The sequence below is a fragment of the Bos indicus x Bos taurus genome, chromosome 11 (assembly GCF_003369695.1).
Source record: "Bos indicus x Bos taurus breed Angus x Brahman F1 hybrid chromosome 11, Bos_hybrid_MaternalHap_v2.0, whole genome shotgun sequence".
Taxonomy (NCBI): Eukaryota; Metazoa; Chordata; class Mammalia; order Artiodactyla; family Bovidae; genus Bos; species Bos indicus x Bos taurus.
Window position 1 is genome coordinate 6,439,628 of NC_040086.1, and position 15,549 is coordinate 6,455,176.

The 15,549-nt window shown below is 47.2% G+C and overlaps 1 protein-coding gene across 28 annotated transcripts in view; it reads left to right on the forward strand.

Moving 5' to 3' along the window:
* Nucleotides 1–1,142: 1,142 nt before the first annotated feature.
* Nucleotides 1,143–15,549, forward strand: part of MAP4K4 (mitogen-activated protein kinase kinase kinase kinase 4) — a 149,461-nt gene continuing 135,054 nt past the window's right edge. For 11 of the 28 annotated variants that reach the window (XM_027554720.1, XM_027554730.1, XM_027554724.1 and 8 more), the window contains exons 1-2: nt 1,144–1,318; nt 1,668–1,733. In XM_027554720.1, coding sequence (XP_027410521.1) covers nt 1,262–1,318; nt 1,668–1,733 — 123 coding nt within the window. In that variant the 5' untranslated portion in view covers nt 1,144–1,261. Of the gene's footprint in view, nt 1,319–1,667; nt 1,734–15,549 lie in introns of all 28 variants that reach the window. The other 17 variants (XM_027554725.1, XM_027554732.1, XM_027554739.1 and 14 more) reach the window with 4 other exon arrangements.

The window sequence follows — 15,549 nt, forward strand, 5'->3', positions numbered from 1 at the left end:
TTCCCATCACAGCAACTCAGCATCACCTGTACAGAGAATGAGGCCTCTCAGGCCTACCCCACACTTGGTGGATCAAACTCTGGAGGTGGGGTCGGCAATCAGCGCCTTTGCAATCCCTTTCGGTGATTCTTGGACCCTCACGTTTGAGACCCCGCTGTGAGGGAATACGGAGCCATTGGGGTGTTTGGCCAGTGGAGTGACAGTGCTACAATGACTGCAGACCATTTATTCACGTTAACCAGGATGAAACTAACTGCTGACTGGCTTCCAAAGTTGGCGGAAGAAGCCTGTCCATCGCTCCTCAGCGATCTCTAGGCACAGAACTTGGGGCAAGACTCCTGGTACACGCCTCGTCCACAGTGAGGGACGCTGCACAAGGCAGTGAATGGAGCGGTTCGGATTGTTTCCGCCCAAAGTCTCGGGACGCGTCGGCCGAGTGATGCTCGGCGAATCCCCAACTACAACCAGGTCACCGGTTCAGCCTGGAAAAGAAGAGAGAGGACCAGAGAAGCCCGTAGGGAAACCGGAAACGAGGGTCTTCAGGGGCCAGACTCGCGGTGGGGGATGCGATGGGAAGAAGCGGGGGCGCGGGGGCCAGGAGGACCCTCTCGCTCGGGGATCCCGGCGGGGCGGGGCGCGGCGGGGCGGGGCTCCGCGGGGGCGGGGGTCGGCCCGCCCCTCCGCCCGAGGCAGGGAGGTGGGGGGTCCGGGCCGGCTTCCCTTTGTCCCGGGCGCGCCCCCCTCCGGCCCCGCGTGCGGTCGCCGCCCGGGCCCCACCCCTGCTGGAGATTCGCGCGGCTCCCCGCGCCCCCCGCCCTGCCGCCTCCGGGCGCGAGCGCGCTTCCGTCCGCTTTTCCTGCCAGAGGAGGAAAGGGGGAGCTGTTCGCTCTCCTCCGAGTGCGATTTCGGTGTCCCGTGTCTCCTCCTCCCGCGCCGCCGCCGCCCCCGCCCCCCGCTCATCTTTGTCTGGCGGCCTCGCGCTCCGGGCTCCACACTCGGCGGCGCCGCGGCCCCTGCTCCGGGCCGCTAGTGCAGGCGCGCGCGGGGCGCGGGGCCCGGGCCTGAGGCGCGGGCGACGCCCGGGGGCCTGCCGGCCGCCCCGGCCATGGAGTGAGCGCCGCCGCCGCCGCCCGCCCGCACTTGCCCCGCCCGCCGCCCCCGGCCTCGCCCGCGGGCCCGCGCCGCCGGCCGGGCCTCCGACGCCCAGAAACACGCCGGAGACCTACTGATCGTGGCCGATCCGCGGAGGCAGAAAGGGAAGATGGCGAACGACTCCCCTGCCAAAAGTCTGGTGGACATCGACCTGTCCTCCCTGCGGGTGAGTGGCGGCCCGGGAACACCCGGGCGCGGGGCGCGGGGCGCGCGGGGACCCGGGGCCGCGCCCTGGCCGCCCGGGCGCTCGGGCGCCGCCGCGGGAAGAACCGCGGGCACGGCGGCCCCTTTGTCTGCCCGCGTCGACGGGTGCGGGGGCCCCCGGGGCGCGACCCTTCGCCGGCGCCGCCGCCGCCCGAAACCCCCGGCCCCCGGATCGCGGCCCTTGGGCTCCGGCGACCCCACTGCGCGAAGCCCACCGCTGGGGTCGCCGCCCTTTCTCTCCGGCTGCCCTGCTTCTTTATTCATTGTTGTGCTGCTTTCCGACGCTCACCCCTCCCCTCCTTCTCTTCCAGGATCCGGCGGGGATTTTCGAGCTGGTGGAAGTGGTGGGAAATGGCACCTACGGACAAGTCTATAAGGTCGGTGCGGGCGCCTCCTTTGTTTCCCGGGGACGGGTTGAAACTTCTGGTCCGGGGGCGCGGGGGGATGGACACGCCGCCGCCCGGAGGCCACGCCGCGCTGCTGAAGTTGGGAGAGGGGGCTCGCCTCGCCGTCCCGCTGTTTTTTAAGCAGAGTTTATATTCACACTGGCCTGAAAAGACCTCATTTCCTGGCTCTCAGATAAGGAAATAACGCTCCACTCTCAGGCATGCACTTCCATAAAATGGGAAAGCGTTTTTTTTTTTTTTTTTTGCATCAGACAGCCTACATGTCCCCTCACCACCCCCAACCCCGTTTTTCCCAGATCTGGCCTTCGGAGTTGGTGTGTTCATTAAAATTCAGAATAGGCAGGCCTCGCCTGTGATTATCCCAAAGCACTGCCTTGGCCTCCTTGAGAATTGTCTTCGTGTTGCCCCGTTTGAATGCTCGCCGGGAGTCCAGGGAGCGGAGTTTGCTGATACCTGATTCTGCTTTATCACCAGCATACGTTCTACCGATGGGCGCATATTTTGGGGAACAGGGGAGGGCTGTGTGTTTGGGTAGCAGGAGCAGGAAGAATTACAGGGTGAGGATTATACAGTCTGAATTCCAGGAATAACCTGTTTGACAGGTGTGTAATTGAAACAGAAATGAGACAGAGCTCAGGAGTGGCGAGGGTGCCCAGATTTCACACCTACCCCAGGTCTTTTTCTCTTTTTTTTTAACATGATCCCCCCCCCCCCCCCCCGCCCCCAACCCCCAATCCCTTCAAACTAACAATTCGGAGACTCTGAGTGGGCCCTGAGTAATAGGCACCTGATGAGACTAAGGGTGTTACTGGTTTTGTTCAGTGCACACTGGAGATTACCCAGAGCTCTGGCTAATGGAGGCAGGGCCCTTGAATGTTTGAAACAGAATGTGAAATTCTCCATGTTCTGATTTGTTTCTTATTACTGAAGGCTCTCTCCAAGTTATCTGTGCCCCACTGGGGGTGTTCCATAGCTGTTCCCTGTTTTCTAGTTGGATTGGGATAGGAAAAAAAAAAATCTTATGAAGCAGGGCTTTGTGGTTCGCTGTGAAGAATTGTCATTGTCTGGTGAAAAGTGGAGGAGGGGGGTGTTGAAAGCTGACTGTAGACATTTTCTTCGGCCAAATTAAGTGTGGATCCCATTGTCCCTTTTTCTGCTTTGTGAATAGGGTTTATCTATCCACAGCCCCAACTTTCCCCCGATCCCGGCCGTGTACTGGCCTGTGGTCTGAACTGGATGGAGTCCGTCTTTTTAGGTGATCTCAAGTGAATCAGCATGTGTTCTGTTGGCTAAGAGTTGGGGCCAGGGCCAGGTTTTTGAATTTGAAAGAGAGCCCTGTTAAGCTCGGCCTGCCGGGCTCAACTGAATTTGGAAGCTTTTGGAAAGTTTTGGAAACGGTCGTGTTGCAACTCCCTGAGTAGCCTGCTAACTGGCTCCGAGACTGTCCTCCCCAGCCTCAGCGTTTGTTTAAGCACTGGTCGGTTTTTCCTGACCGAGTTTTTTTGGCCAGGTCCGAGTGGTGACCATCTTCGTCCAAGTGAGTTAGCCAGGGCTTGTTTTTGACCTGGTTACACAGAAGTTGGATTGTTTGGGTCTTCAAGGGTCAGCACGAACGTGAAGGCTGGTGGAAGTAGACCAGAAGCTGTTCTTGTTTTTAAACTGTAAGAGAAAAAGAGAGTCATCCGTGGATGTGTCTTCATGGGTTTAGGAGCTGGGGGTTCTTAACGGGAGCAGCTGGGGCAGTTTCACTCCCAAGGTTTCCCCTGCTCCTTCCCTCTGGTTCCACACTCTCCCCCCCAAGCTTTTGGGATCGATTTGCTAAGCACCAGGTTTGGGAAGCCATTGGGATTGGGCAGTAACAGGCTCTCTGGCTCTCTTCTTACAAAGTACAATTGAGAAGAAATTCTCAAATTATGCAAAGCTGAGGAAACTATAGGAAATCTGTGCAACAATGGCCTGCAGTCTGAAGCAGGAGCACGACGGGAGCTTTTGCTCGCTTGCAGTTGTTTTATTATTACGGAGAATTTGAAACAGACACCGGAGAGAGAGGGAGAAGAGGCAAGCACGGGCCTCGCAGTGACCAGCACGTGACTGATCTGGTTTTTTCTGTTGTCCTTCCTCCCACCTCCATTATCTTCACACAAAACTCAGATGCCATTTCCCCATAAATACTTCAGTTGGTGTCTTTTTTTTTTTTAGGTAGTCTCCATGCTCTTCTCACACCAAAAAAAAAAAAAAAAATGAATTCCTTCCTAGCACATGTTCAGTTTTTTTTTTAATTGAAATCTGGTTGATTCCCAATGCTGCGCTGGTTTCAGGTATACAGAAAGATGATTCAGTAATGTGTATATATATGTATGTACGTAAATATTCTTTTCCAGATTCTTTTCCCTTGTAGATCATTACAGAATCTTGCGTTACCTGTGCTGTGTACTAGGTTCTCATTAGCTGTCTATTTTATGTATAGTAGTGTGTATATGTTAACCCCAAACTCCCTAATGTATCCCCCGTCTCTGCTTTGGTAACCATGTTTGTTTCAGATGTTGAGCGCTAAATTTTCCTGATCGTCTCATATATGTTTTCTTACTCTCATGATAAAGTCTTTGGTATTTTTGAACTGACCCTGGGAGGTGGAGAGAGCAGAAACTGCTAACATCTCCATTTCCCCCCTCCCTCTGTTGTTGTTTCTAGAACCATTTTCAGCATGCCTAGAAGCGTGTTCAGGGTTTCTGCTGGCATGATTTGCATACAGTGGTTTTGTGATTAGATTATTGACACTCTAGCATTTGTTTACTCTTCCTGAACTTCCATCAGTGTGACTAGTGTCAGAGTTTGGAAATTAAAAGAACAATTTTAGGTGAAACACCTGTAAGCTGAGCAACCTGTAGGCCTAGTTTATTTCATTGTTATATTTTCTGTTTTTAATTTTTTTTCTGTGAACTCTTTTAGTGATTAGTGGTTGCTTGTTTTTAGAAGATTGTGTTTACATGAAGTGAATGAGTTGAGAGAGGGAGTTTGCTGAGTTTTGAGATGGTCTATGAAAATGGCTTTCTTGGGGAGTTTAGAATTTTCTCCATTCCTGACTAAAATGGTATAGTTGAACAGTACATAACTTTATTTTTAATAAAGGATGTGAGACATAGGCTGTATTCTATTTAGAGAAACTTAGTTTTTGCTTTAGGTTTTTGAGTGATCATAGGGAAGGATACTCATAAATTAAAAAGGGGAAAACATTGTGAATTTCTGTTTGCAGGGTTTCATTTGGAGTACCATACATTTATAAAAGAAGTGTCTGTAACATGTTCCTGTGCCTGTCGAGTAGTGAATGTAGTAGATGTAGTGAATTTTAATTATTGTCATCAAAAGCGGGCAGTGATAATGGGAAGAATCCAAATCAGGATTGATAGATCGAAGTTCATTTTTGTGTCATTGGAGTTTGTTATTTTTAAATTTGGCTGGCTGTGTTTCTTTTCTTGGGGTAGCTACTCTTATTTTGCTTTTTGTGTGCATTCAGTGGCCAGTGGTCCAAAATGTCTTGACTAAAGACAGGAAAATCCTGCACCGGCCTGGGGCATGGGGGTGGGGTGAGGGGGTGGTTAGGGAGCTGAGAATCCAGCAGCCCCCTTGCCTGGAGTCAGGGCTTCCTCACTAGAGGGACGGATGAGCCTCTTGACTTTGACCCTGTCCTGGGCTGGAGGCCTTGAAGGTTGAGGAGGAGGCTCCTCCAGGCCTGAGGATGGGGAGTAGAGTTAACCTGAGAGTTGGCTACCTGTTAGGCGCTGTGCTAATACCGTCCCCCTCTTTATTGAAAGTGGGGTATGTGTGGCCAAAGGTGACCCTCTGGGAGTGGTAGGAGGGCTAGGGAGTGGTGGGCATCTGGAGGAGGGTTTATTCCTGTTGATGTTGAGGACGCCTCTCATTCCTTGGCATCAAGGATCCACTGGAAGTTTGGGGGTCTCTGAGAATAGGAGGCTGGCTCAGATGAGATTTGGAGAAGGAGAAGGTGAGATGATTGGCCTGGGGCAGCAGTCCAGGGGAGAGGAGGGGAAGGCCAGGCCTGGGCAGGGAGGGCATCAGAGAGAAGAGAGTTGGAATGAGTATTTAGGCTTCCTTCCTTGATCAATTCACTTCGTGTATGCAAGCTCTGGTGTGGTCCTTTACATGGGTCCACTGTTTGCCCGCTGGATGACAAGGAGCCTTGGGATTTTTGAAAGTGCTGAAATTGCTTTCAATTGCTCAGCAGTAAAAGTGCCATGTAGATTGTGTAGCTTTGAAAAATCATCAGTGTAACATTTTGGAGCAGGCACTTAAACTTTTGTTGTGGGGGTGGGTTTCTGCAAGTGTTACCTTGTCAGGATAGCGACTCTTGCTCTTAATTGAGGTGGAGACATTCACTGGGGCACAATGAACTTTGTAGAACTGCATGTTTTCCTTAAGAGGAGGGTTGATCAGCCTCTGAGTGGCATGTACAGACTTGTTCAGAGGCACAGAGTTCTTCCTGCTGGTAAGATTCTGGGCCTGAGTTGAAGGGAGGCGGAGAGGACACACACAGGCGAGTGGCTCTCTTAGAAAATAATTATCAACCCGAACTTCCAAAAAGTGTTTTGAAATGAAACTAAATCAGGAATGTCAAAAGCCTTGCAGAAAAGCCAACCATCAGATGACACCCTGCTGATGATAGTTTTTTTTAAACTCCTTATTGTTTGAAACTTTGTAATACAGTGTTTATTTCTGTAGCTTGCAGACTTGCATTTTGTCTTTTTCCCCCCCTTAATGGATCTCAGATATATGTCTGTTTCTGTGTATTGACATCATCCAAAAATATTATCCGGGGGCCCTTTTGGTACAGTGTGTGTGTTCATAGATTTTTGTGGACTGACCCTGGAAAAGCAAAGATGATTTTTGGAAAAACAGATCCTACTTTGGAAGTAATGAATCCATGAGCAGGTGTGCTAAACCAAGGAATAAGGTGGTTGTTTCATCCCTAGGGAACAAAAAAAAACTATAAACTAAAATGCATTTTAATCTAAAGGTGGATGCTTTGACACATGCACTTCATATATGGTCTTTTATTTTGTTACTTCTCTTTCTTAGTAAATATATACTTTCATCTTGTTATGAATAGCGGCTTGAGGCAAGGTATAAATCCAGAATTGGTTAATAAAAGGGCAAAAAATGCAAGTTTGCAAGCCGAAGGGCTGCCTGCCCTCAGAGCTGTCGGGCGTGCTCTGTCTCTCGGCCGCGCTGACTTTAGGGTGCCTGTGCTTCTCATCGTTAGCAGCAGTGCTTTCCGCTGTCTCTGTTCTGATGACTTACATTGGCAGACAGCAGTGCATGCAGGTTATCTCGCAAGTGCACGGCTCGCAGACCCAGGAGGCCCGGGTACCAAACGGGACTGTTGCCCAGAGTGCAGCACTGGGAGCTTCACTCTCTATCTTATAGGAAAGGAAAATGTGCAAGAGTGCAGACCAAGAATTGATGGTAGTGGAGTCAGGAACTTAATCCGCACTGGGTTCTCAAAATCGAACACTGCCTGTTTAGAACTTTTTGTGATGATTTTAATGGTCGAAACAATTTTAGGTCGTCACCTTACTGTTTGAAAATCAGGGTTTTAAAAACTTTATTTCTCCCACAAGTAGCTAGATATTTAGCTAGTGGATCACAGGTCATCTTAAAGGTACTTGCGAATAATTGCTGTAAATATTTAGTATAAACAGATTTTTTGTGAATTCAGGTTGGTTTTAATACCGCTCTGAATTATCAGTGTTAACATATTAAAAAGCTGTGTTGAACTTTTAATTTGGGACCTGATTTTCATCGGAACATGATTATCAGGGGGTAGAGATTCCCAAGTACTTTTAGAAGATTCTGTTTACAGTTATTAATATTTTGGGCTCATAATATGACAACACAAGAATTGAATCATCAGGATACATTTGTTGGTCACAACTGAACAACGACATTTTTCGGACTTAGGGAGGGATGGTGAGGAAGAGAATGGAGACCAGGGCAACGTTAATGTCACCAGTGACCAGCGTGGCAGCTGAAAGAACGGTCTCAGGTTTTTATGATACTCTGTTAGGAGGCTGGCTCAGTAATAAACGTCAGCTGGCATCGTTCACAAGCAGAGTGCGCGATGTGTTGGCAAGCGCTGAGTTGCGCGGCAATGTTTTCTGTAAGAATTTCAAAAGGAAGGACCAAATGGTAAGTTTTAGAACTTGTCAGCTTTTAAAAACTGGGATCTTAGAAACTGACATCTGTGTAGCATCATGAAGAACTTGGAGCTAATTTCGGGAGACAGGTTAACCATATGGGGCTGGTGTCCTGCCTCTCAGGGCACTCACTGCCCTGCAGCCCGAGCTGGGCCCTGCCTGATGGTCAGGGTCCATGCACGGTGCAGGCAGAGCGTTCACCCTTCAGGAGCACAGGGAAGACGGGGTGGACACTGTGTGCCAGACGTGTGACATCCTGAGACGGCTCTGTCTCCCCAGGCCTGCACCCAGACACAGCCCATGCACCCAACCCCAGCTTTCCAGCCTCCACGGGGCTTGGGCCATAAGATACAGTACCAATTAGACAAGGAAAGAGACAGAAAATCAGGTACAGAAAATACCATCCCGAATCTTTTTTTAAAAATTTAGTTTATTGGAGTATAGTTGATTCTACAATGTTGTGTTAATTTCTGCTGTTATAGCAGAGTGATTCAGTTTTATAAATATATAATACACATCCTTTTTCATATTATATGCACATTCTTTTCCATTATGGTTTATTATAGCATATTTAATATAGTTCCCTGTGGTATATAAGGTACTACTATTTAAGGTCCTACAAAGATAAACAGTTTCGAAACTTAGAGTTGTCCTATTCCAAGATGATTTTAGTTGATCCATCTGAAATTGACTGCCGTATTTTTAAATTATATGCTTGCATGACTTTTTCTTGGTTTATTAGTTTTGTACACTTAACTGACTTCTAGAGATGGTAGTTATGGTTTTTGAACTACTGTTGTGATCTTTTGTGAAGAATTAGCTGTTATACCTGCCCGCTTCCCTTATATGAGTATATCATAATTTGGGGTTAAAATGATAATTGCATTATACCGCTTATCTCTGAGCCAAGTAGTCTAATAGGATTCCATTTTCTGTTTTAAACACTTGAAAAGTTACATCAAATGCCTAGCAGAGTTAAGCTTTTATCAACAGTTTTTTTTTTAAAACACTTAAGTATGACAAATGACTTATTATTTCAGATAACTTATTTTTTGTTGTGTGTCCAGCTCTTTGCGACCCTGTGGACTGCAGTATGCCAGGCTTCCCTGTCCTTCACTATCTCTTGGAGTTTGCTCAGATTCATCTCTGTTGAGTTGGTGATACCATCCAACCATTTCATCCTCTGATGCCCACTTCTCCTTTGGCCATCAAGCTTTCCCAACATCAGAGTCTTTTCCAATGAGTCAGCTCTTCACATCAGGTGGCCAAGGTATCCGAGTTTCAGCTTCTGTCCTTCCAATGAATATTCAGGGTTGATTTCCTTTAGGATTGACTGGTTTGATCTCCTTGCTGGCCAAGGGACTCTCTAGAGTCTTCTCTAGTACCACAATTAGAAAGCATCCACTTTTCAGTGCTCAGCCTTCTTTATGGTCCAACTCTCACATCTGTACATGAGTACCGGAAAAACCATAGCCTTGATGATATGGACCTTTGTTGGCAAAGTGATGTCTCTGCTTTTTAATACGCCATCTAGATTTGTCATAGCTTTCCTTCCAAGGAGCCTATAGACTCACTTTTTTCTCCCTGGAGGGGAGCTGTTCAGGTATATGTGCCCCAGCTTTGGTGTGTCATAGCTCTGGTCCCCGACCATCTATTTCTTGGATACCGCAGCCTTTTTTTGTTTTTGGTTTACTGCCTTAACTTTCCTGAAGCACATCCTCCAGGTGCAAAACTTTTGTCTTTGGAGAGCTGAAAATGTTTGCATTCTATCTTTGCATGGGATTTATATATTAGCTGGTGGAAAATACTGTTGGCTGGAAATCCACTTTTCTCTTGGGAATTTTGAAGACACTGCTCTTCTATTTGAGTGTGACCTGTTGTAACTTCTTTGGGGAAGCTTTTAGGATATTCTCTTTATTCCTGATGTTCTTAGATTTTGTGGTTGTTGTGTATTGTCAGTCACTGTTCCAAGAGCTTGGTTAATTCTTTTCATTAGGAGCTGCCCTTTTCTTCTGGGAAATTTTTCTTTTTTTCCCCCTCCAAATTCCCAGCCTTCTCTTTCTGAAAGTCCTATTAGTCACCTCTTTGATTTATTTTCTTATCTTTTCCTCTATTGTTTTGTAGTTTTCAGTCTTTTTTGTCCTACTATTATGAAATGCCTTTGACTTTCCATTTCAATGTTTCTATTGAATTTTAAGCCTTGTCATATTTTTAATTTATGAGAAGCCCTTTTTCACAGTTTTTTTTTTTTTTGTAAACTGCATCTATTCTTTCTTGGATTTATTTCTTATCTCTCTTAGGGTGTTGGGTGTAGATATTTTTGGTTGGTTGGTTTTCTTGAGCTCCTGTATTATTTTCCCTTTTCCTCCAGACTTCATTTTTCTTATTTATTTATTTGGGTCTCTATTAGTGTGTATGTATTCTTTTTCAGATTCTTTTCCCTGATTTATTATTATAAAGTATTGAGTATCGTTTCTTGTGCTATATATTGGCTATCTGTTTTATGTGTAGTAATGTGTATACGTCATCCCAGCCTCATAAGTTATTGCCGTTGCTCTACACCAGCCTCGTTCAACAGGTTTGTTCCTTTAACCAGCTCTATTGAGGTACATTTTATGTATTCTGGGGTTCACCCACCGCATGCCTGCATTTCAGGCATCTTTGGTAATGTGCTGAGTGGAATGACTGTTACAAGTCAGTGTTCAGCACGTCCCTTGCCCTCGCAAGGCCCCCCTCCCCTTTCACAGTGAACCCCCCTGTTCCATCCCAGGGCCCCAGACAACTGCCCACCTATTTTCTGTCTATAATTTGCCCTTTTTGAACATCGTGTATAAATAAAACCATGCCGCATGTGGTCGCTGGTGTGTGCTTCCTTTCGCTTTGCATGATGTTTCAAGGTTTGTCCCGCTGCTGAGCGTGGTGGTGTGCCCCTTTGGCAGGATGGCATTCAGGCTGCCGACAGGCTGTGTTCTGTCTACCGGTTTGCCAGCTGACGGACGTCGCGGTTGTTCCTAGGTTTTGGCTGTCTGAGCCTCGCCTCTGAGAAGCTTTCCGAAGAGCTCCACCTGGAGCCTTCCGCAGAAGAAGAGAGGGGGCGTTAGTCTGCCTGGGTCTCCCGCCTCCTTGTCAGCATAACTCATCACCTCCTGGTTCTGATGACCCAGCCCCTTCCCTTGAAACCATTACCTTTCCCTGCCTCCGTGTTAGTCATCGCTGTAAGTTTAGGTCATTCCTTTAAGCATGAAGAGTTTCTTATCACTGTAAAGACACACTGTGCACTATCAGTGAGGTCAGTGGTATCGGGAACTAGACCAAACCAGTTCTTCCTTCTCACATGTGTTGGGGGATTCCCTTGTCCAGAGCCAGCCATTTGCCATGTGATGCTGAAGACTGGAGTTTTCCTTTATCTCAGACAGAAACCATTGACTCACCAGGATTTTAAAAAAACATAACAAAATCTATTATCCTTGGTCAGAAGGGTGTATATGAAGTTAAAGAAATGATTTGTTGCATTTTGTGCGGGAATACAGGACTTCCCAGGTGGCTCAGTGGTAAAGAATCCGCCTGCCAATGCAGAACATGCAGGAGTCATGGGTTCGATCCCTGGGTAGGGAAGATCCCCTGGAGGAGGAGGAAATGACAACCCACTCCAGTATTTCCAGCATTCTTGCCTGGAAAATCCCACGGGCAGAGGAGCCTGGTGGGCTATGGTTCATGGGGTTGTGAAGACTTGGATGTGATTAAGTGTGTGCGTGCGCGCACACACACACACGGGGTTGGGGGGCATACAGTTACTCATTTGATTATCCTCAAGTGTACCTTTTAGGGTATTTTTTTCATCTTTCATTCTAAAGAACTCTTATGCTATCTTTTATTAGAGACTTGAATGCATTCAGGTCAAATCTAAATTTAATACTAGGGTAACTTTTGGAAAATTCTTGTACTTAGAGCTTTCAATTTTACCTGCTTATGATACTGACAGTCCAGAGAGGGTTGCAAAGAGTCAGACATGCCTGAGCACACACACGTAGATACTAATAGAATGCTGTGAATGGGGACTTCCCCGGTGGTCCACTGGTTAAGAATCCATGCTTCCACCCTAGGGGCGAGGATTCGATCCCTGGTCGGGGAACCAAGATCCTGCATGCTGCGTGTTGTGGCCAAAAAAAGAAAAGAGAGTACCGTTGGCAGTCAGAACCCACGCCACATCAGCGACTCTGGGACCCTCTGTGTAACCGCGGGGTGGTTTGCTGACTATTCAGTTGGGAAGTCTCAGATCAAAGACTAAGTGTTACCCTGGTCAGGTCTGTGCATCCAAGGGACATAGGACTTACTGGGGCCCCGAGTCAGGCAGTGAGGACGGCCCGGGGTTGAGGTTGTGCACTCTGGTGGTGCAGGCTTTTCTGGCTGTATTCATTCACCTGCGGGGGGCCTGCCTGCTGTTTTAGGGCCTTTCCTGTTTGAGCCTGGCGAGTGAGAATACCTGTTTTCTCTCTGTGTGTCTCCTCCTAATTCCCAGAACAGACTTGTAGATGTTCAGCTCTTTATTCTTCCTGACTTGGGGGCTTAGCGTCTGTGTGGTTTGTTGCTGTTTGTGAGAGATCTGAGCCTGCTTTGCTAGCAGCAGCCCTTTCTCTCGTCTCTTAGCCTATTGCTGGCTGTGGACATGGTGTGCCAGGCACCGTGCCGGCCTCCTTCTTGGTTTTGTTCAGTCGGTCAGAGCTCAGACTCTTTGCGACCTCATGGACTACAGCACTCCAGGCTTTCCTGTCCTTCTTTGTCTCCCAGAATTTGCTCAAACTCATGTCTGTTGAGTTGGTGATGACATCCAGCCTCTCATTTTCTGTTGCCGCCTTCTCTTCTGGCCCTCAATCTTTCCCAGCATCAGGGTCTTTTCTAATGAGTTGGCCCTTTACATCAGGTGGCCAAAATACAGCATCTGTCCTTCCAATGAATATTCAGGGTTGATTTCCTTTAGGACTGACTAGTTTGATCTCCTTGTTGTCCAAGGGACTCTCAAGAGTCTTCTCCAACACCACAGTTCAAGAGCATCAATTCTTTGGCGCTCAGCCTTCTTTATGGTCCAAGTCTGTATGGACCTTCTTGGTAGAATTAACAAGAAAAGTGGTCAGTGCGCCATCAGGCAGCAGGTAGCCCTCAGTTTGAGGCGGGTGATGTGGCCGGTGGGAAAGAGCAGGGGGCCGTGGGAGCCTATTACTAAGCTAGATCTGATAAAGTAGACATTGTGATATACGGTGACACTTTATGATTTAAATTCTGTCTCTGGCTGAGGCAGAGATGGGTGAGGAGCCTTGGAGGTGATGACTCATCGTCCTGGTTAATGGAATAGAGATAAGAGGGGTGTGTCCCATTGATTATGGTAATTGCCAGCCCTTTCTGTTTTCCCGGAGCACATGTCTCTTTGGAGACCTTGCATCCTCTGTCTGCTGCTCTTGTCGTGTCTGGACTTTGCCGAGTTAGCAGCTCTCCGTGGAGCCCTCCTCAGCACCCCCATGGGGAGTAGGGTGGGGAGGGCATGCTTGTCAGACCTCGGGGTGCCCTGTGAGCAACCTGCGGTGCTCGTATTTGGAGATGAGCGACATCTTCTGTCATTTTTTTTTGCCTCATCTGTGTTGTAGTAGGGCTTCCCTGGTAGCTCAGCTGATAAAGAATCTGCCTGCAATGCATGAGGTCCCGGTTCGATTCCTGGGTCGGGAAGATCCCCTGGAGAAGGGATAGGCTACTCACTCCAGTATTCTTGGGCTTCCCTGGTGGCTCAGCTATTAAAGGCTCTGCCTGCAATGTGGGAGACCTGGGTTTGGTTTCTTGGGTTGGGAAGATCCCCTGGAGAAGGGAAAGGCTACCCACTCCAGTATTCTGGCCTGGAGAAGTCCATGAACTGTTTCACGGGGTTGCAAAGAATTAGACACAGCTGAGTGACTTTCTCTTTCACTGTGTTGTAGTATGTATTGGTACTTCATTTCTTTTTGTTGCAGAATAACATTCCATTGAATCTAAGTACTAGTTTTATTTGTTATTCAGTTGAGGGTCTTGTGGACTGTTTCTACTTTTGGTCAATTAGGAATACTGCTGCTGTGAACACTTGTGTGCAAGTTCTTGTATAGACTGCTTTCATTTTCTTGGTTGTCTATCTAGGAGTAGAATTGCTTTTACTGTCACATGTTAACTCTAACCTTTAGAGAAATTGCTAGTTTTCCAAAGCAACTGGACCGTTCAGCATTCCCACCAGCAGTGTATGAAGGTTCCAGTTTCTGTACCTCCTTAGCATACTTGTAATTATCTAATTATCTATTTGATTAGAGCCATCCTAGTGGTATTTCATTTTAGTGGTTTAGATTGTTTTTCTTTGATAACTAATAATGTTGAGCATCTTTTCATATGCTTGTTCGTCATTTGAATATATTAGGAGGAATGGTATTCATATCCTTTGGACATTTTTAAATTGTGTTTTTTGTTTTTTAAAGTTTTTCGTTTCTAAGAATTGTTTATGTATTCTGGATACATGTCTTTTGCCAGATGTATGACTTGCAAAGATTTTCTCCCATTCTGTGAGTTGACTTTGGTTTCTTGATGATGTACTTTGAAGCACAGAAGTATTTTTAATTTTGATAAAGGTCAGCTTACTGTTTCTCTTGCTTTGTGTGCTTGTGGTGTCATATCTAAGAACCTACTGCCTAAGCTAAGATTATTGAAGATTTCCTCTTATGTTTTTCTTTGAAATTTCATAGTTTTGACTCTTATGGTTAGCTGTTTGATCCACTTTGAATTAATTTTGTGTGGATTCGGAAGTAGGGGTGCAGCTTCATTCATTTGCATGTGGATATCCGGTGGCCCAGCACCCTTTGTTGAAAGGACTATTCCTTTTCCATTCAGGTGTTTTGATACACATGTCAAAAACCATTGACCTTAAATGTGAGCATTTCTGAACTTTTTTTCCCTTATTTAAATTTCTGAACTCTGAATTCCATTCCACTCCATCCCCTTGATCTCTGTATTTATCCTGTTGCCAGGGCCACACAGCTTTGATTACTGCAGCTTTGTGGGAGGTTTGGAAATGGGGAAGAGTGAGGAGTAGTCCTCCAAGCTTGTTCTTGCAAAGGACTACTGAATTTCCGCGGCATATACTTTCAAGACGCTTTTCTGGCACTTGACAAAAGTTCTGTCGGTTAGGACTCACTCCTCTCATGATGGAAGAGCTATTTTGCAGACTAATGTGTCTGTTCATGTGTGTGTGTGTGTTCACCTCCTCAGTTGTGCCCAACTCTTTGTGACCCCATAGAATGTAGCCCGCCAGGTTCCTCTGTCTATGGAATTCTCCAGGCCAGAATGCTGGAGCAGGTTGCCATTTCCTACTCCAGGGGATCTTCCTGATCCAGGGATTGAACCCGTGTCGCTTGCATTTGCAGGCAGATTCTTTACCAATCAGATCACAGACAGTTCCCACCCCATCCCCCAGTATTGGTGAGAGAACATCTAGAGATACTCTCGGTTCCTCCTGCAAATGCCTTAAGGAATGACTTGATAATGTCACTGATTCTTTCAAAACCTTTATA